General features: G+C 33.1%; 1 protein-coding gene across 1 annotated transcript; it reads right to left on the bottom strand.

Moving 5' to 3' along the window:
- Positions 1-6: 6 nt before the first annotated feature.
- LOC117100306 (multidrug resistance-associated protein 4-like) lies at positions 7-4675 on the bottom strand (the record flags this gene model as incomplete). The annotated part of the gene is made up of 5 exons (XM_033239954.1): positions 7-265; positions 2134-2239; positions 2747-2919; positions 3851-3940; positions 4520-4675. Coding segments are annotated over 5 exons (780 nt in total), but the record flags the coding sequence as incomplete, so codon positions are not given.
- Between the last annotated feature and the right edge of the window lie 80 nt (positions 4676-4755).

Consider the following 4755-nt stretch of genomic DNA (forward strand, 5'->3'; position numbering starts at 1 on the left):
ATGACAGTTATCATAAATTAGTTTCAATAGTGAGATTGATAACACCTTTAGGTATAAGTTTTTCAAGTGGTGATGATGGAATGTTCTTATCACTGAATCCGTACGGATCACTTGAATTGTTATAATACTGTTCTCTGGCAATAGCTATTAATTTAACAGCTTCTGCCCGTCCACTTTCTGACACCATTTTTGTAAGAAGTCCATCTTCTTTCTGAAGCAGGACGAATGGCTCATCAAACTCAGCAATTTTTCCTTGATCGAGGATCTGAGGAATCAAAAATATATCATAAAAATAACAGTATAATGTTTTCTATCGTAATACTTGAACATAAATAAAAAAAATATAGAATAATAAATTAATAATAAATATCTGAAGCAGCTTCTTCAAATGGCATTGACATTTGTGTTTTAAGTTTCTATAACCCAGTGGTGGCACCATGAGTATGGGCCAGTCAACCCCTCCCCCAGTTGAAAACGCAAAACAGTTTTTTGGGGAGAAAAAAAATTATCTGAGCTTCATATAGGCTTTGGCTAGTGGACCACTCCAAAGGGTATATCGCAGCCTGTAGCCCTGCCCACTAGTGCTCTCGTCATTGATATCAAGCCCTCCTCCCCTTACGGACATCTGGCCCACCTGGACACCCACACTGCAATAACCCTAGATGAGTACCCTGACCACAACTGCAGGATGGACAGGTCAAATGTCAAATTTAACAAATATAGAAGTATACAATATTAAATATAAAGGAAATGAGAGAATAGATTTATACTTGTTCGTTACTCATGCCGCGTTTCCTAACACTTATTATCCAATAAATTGTGACCCAAGCTCACAAACGGGCTGTAAACTCGTCCTCAGGACAAAATGAGTTTTTGTTATAATGGCATAGAACATATCATTTACTTTAAAATGACAGTTAAATGAACTCAATTGGGTGTCTGGAAGCAAAGTTATGACCGTTTGAATAATTGTCATCTTATCAACTTTCTTAAATCAAGTTTTGAGAAAAATACTTTTATTTTCAGCAGGTTTCTATTCATTTTTCATTAGCTCCCATTCGAAAATGGGTAAATTTTACCTCTTACAGTTGGACTCAAACTTCAGGAATAGTAAGATTAATAGTTATACTTTATTTATTACACAAAAATCCAATTCACACAAAATTCACGTTCTATGCCCTCTTCTGGGTACTGAGGCTTGTTTCTCAATACAGTGCAGTGCGAGTTTGTGAGCTTGGGTCACAATTATCAGAAAGCAGGCATTTTGTTATTTTTCGCTGCGGAAACAGGGCCCAAAGTTTATGATAAATTTTCGCACGAGAATCAGATAACTTATTGGAAAAAGATCCGAATGGGAAAATAAATAATCTTTGACCTATGTCAAACCAGGGTCATGCAAAGAATTTTTTTGGGTAGCTAGTTTCTAGTAGTTAGTAGCCTAGTTTTTGTTCTTGGCCTAGGCCCATCCAAAAAAGTTCACCTGCTGGTCAACAAGTCAGAAGTTTAGATGTTGAACACATCGCAATTTTCATAATGTTGCATGATGGGATAAAATATTTGGAGGGAATTTCAAGATAATTTATTGGAGAAATTATCAAAGAAATTGTAAGTGCTGTGGAAACACGGCCTTCGAACGGTTGAAAATGAACGTGATGAACATTTCATTCCATTCAAGGCAAGATGAATGATGATACTGAAACTGAATGCTTGGCGTCAAACTGACAATATATTTCTTAAAATAGTACTAATATAATTACAGATTAGTGTATGTTTTGAGTAAATAGTTAGCAGTCAAATACAGCATTATATGTAACAGTAACACCTGGAAATTAAAGTGATAACAAATAATTGGAAAATTATAAATTTTAACAGTGTTGAGACCGTAAGTGTTTGGGCTTTTAGATGTAATTTGTAAATTATGTTATAGATTTATAATTTTTCCCTCCAGAATTTCCTAGCAGTAAAACTATCAAGACAGACTTCAAGTATTTTTTTGTAATGAAATATGGAGTATATTGCTATGAATAATGATAACCGTACACATAAAACTTAATAAAAAATAAGAATTATTAGGGGCTACATTTATGTATTTGTCAAAAAACAAAAGCATAGCATATAAAAAAAGCAATTTACCAAGATGCGATCCGAGTCCATAATGGTGTTCAGTCTATGGGCAATTGTCAACACAGTACAGTGTTTAAACTTCTCACGAATTGTTGCCTGAATAAGCTGATCGGTTCTAATAAAATACACCAACAGATATAAAATCAATCACATTATTCTCCCAATTTAATCCAAAAATTTAGGAAGTTCAAATATTATACAAATTCAAATCTACATCACCCATATTCGAAAATTAAACTTGGATAGTGTTGTTTGGTATTATAATATCATTACATACTTTTTTTTTTATAGATTGTTAGAAAAGGGAGAAAAAAAAAATTAAAATTAAATTTTCTTTTTTAATTTTGCCAAAAGCAACTAAGTGGGAAGAAAATAAAGAAAAAATCAGTAATGAGATTGATAATTGCTATATATTTATATAATTAAGGAAAAATTATATATATCATATTTTTGGAGATTTCATGGAAAAAGAGAGCATACTGAAACCAAATTAAAATTTTCTAAAATTTCCATTTTTCGTGAGGATGCTGGCCAAAAATGATTATTTGAAATCACCGTTATTGGTGGTTGAGGTATAAAGAAGTCTAGCCTCAAACACATAATTAAACAAATTAAGTCCTACTTGATATCCACATTAGCGGTGGCTTCATCCACAATCAAGATACGAGTGTGACGGAGCAGAGCTCGAGCTAAACACAGAAGTTGCCGTTGACCTACGCTAAAATTGCTCCCGCCTTCTGAAACAGGTGCTCCTAGTTTTTCAGGCAACTCTGAAACCGTTGATTTAAGTTGAACCTAAAAATGCAAAAATATAAAAAGTCTCCAACTCCAGTTTAATGAATAATAGCAACAGAAGTAACAGTAGCAAACAGCACAATACAGCAACAGTTTGTAGCAGCTGTAATAGTAATATAGCAACAACAGCAGCAATGGCAGTATAATATCATTACACTTATATATCTATACTGTTCCCAAGTTTTTCGTCAAACACACTTTTGTGCCTTAGAAAAATCTGTTGTAAATCATATATAAAAAATGATTCGTCCGTAGCCTAGCTTTGAGGTGAGAATATCCAGGTACAAACTTAAATACCTTGGTTTAGAGATTGATAATAAGTTAAACTGGGGGGAACAGTGTGATAACATTTTTAAGAAGAGTATGACACCCCTCCAGTTCTTAAGGAAATTGTGGTCTCATTCAATGTTGATACATGTATAGTGAGCGGTATGAGCTTTTTTTATTCTTCTGTTATTGAAAGCTCTCTTTTGTTTGGAAGTTATGTATGGTTTGATAATTTAAGAAAAAAAAACCGATTATAACAGAATACAACAAACTAAATGATATCTGTGAGATTAAAATTATTGATAAAGTAAAGAGTATCTTAACAGATAGTTTCCACCCTCTAAACGCATTTTTTACTTGGCTACCCTCTGGTTAAAGGTTAAAATCACAAACCTGTAGAACAAATAGATATCTCAATTCATTCGAACTACTATCCATTAGAATTCTTAATCAAAGTATCAAATAGGTTTTAAGACCTAATTATAATTTATTGCAGTTGTTGGTTAGTATTAATCTTGCACTTTGTTTTGCAATGTGATGTACCAACTGATTTTATGAACGGACAGAAATAAAGAATCTTGAATCTTGTGTCTGTAAAGTAACTATGTTTAATATAATATATTTGAATGTAAACATTAAAAAATATGTTTAGAAGTATCCAAACCTCTTCTAATGCTCTCCACAGCTGAATTTCATTGTGCTCTCCAAAAGGATCTAAGTTTCTCCGAAGGCATCCACTGAATAAAACCGGGTCCTAAACACAAAAGTTGTGCAATGTTAACATTTTTACCACACTCTAAACCTAAGAATAATGTTAGTTTCACATCCGGAACCTGAAATTATTTATTGGTGAAGATAATTACTATTTGCTATTCTATACTAGTTGTAAACAGGCTGGTAAATAATAAACAAATGTTTTGATATAAAAAGTAGTATAAAAATCATTTGTAATGTATTCTATTTAAGTTTCCACCTCTTCTTAGCCTCTGAAAGTAATCTTTCAGATATTTCTTTTTTACATGGAAAAATTATTGTTTTTTTTTAAATAGCAAATAGTAAACTTTTTCATAAGGCTCCAGAATTTGATGAGGGCAGGCATGTGAAACTAGAAAATAATTTTATTTAGCCTAATGCAAAATTCCTTTCCCCTGCAAAATTAGAGGCTTAGCATGCACAGTAGTATGAAATAGAACGGAAGTTTCTGTGACAGAATTACTCTGCGGTACAAAACTTGCACCCAAGGGGGTCAACAATTCCTAATTGTGTTATGGGCATTGGAAAATTTCAACAACAATGTATGCATGTTACATATTTTAAATAAAACTTTATATACCTGGGGTATTATTGAAATACTCTTTCGAAGGTCATGCAGTCCAAGGTCACTGATTAGAACACCATCTATCATGACCTTACCTGTGGGTTCAGCCAAGCGTAACAGAGCTGTCATCAAAGAACTTTTCCCAGCACCAGTTCTGCCGGCAATACCAACCTTCAAGAGAAACAGGTTGTACTGTTTTAATTTCACTGGAATTGAGCCCCTTTAATTCTATTAAGTAGATTGAGTTGGTG

This window comes from Anneissia japonica, unplaced genomic scaffold, assembly GCF_011630105.1.
Source record: "Anneissia japonica isolate Jap-2015-1 unplaced genomic scaffold, ASM1163010v1 scaffold12566_len4755_cov168, whole genome shotgun sequence".
Classification (NCBI taxonomy): Eukaryota; Metazoa; Echinodermata; class Crinoidea; order Comatulida; family Comatulidae; genus Anneissia; species Anneissia japonica.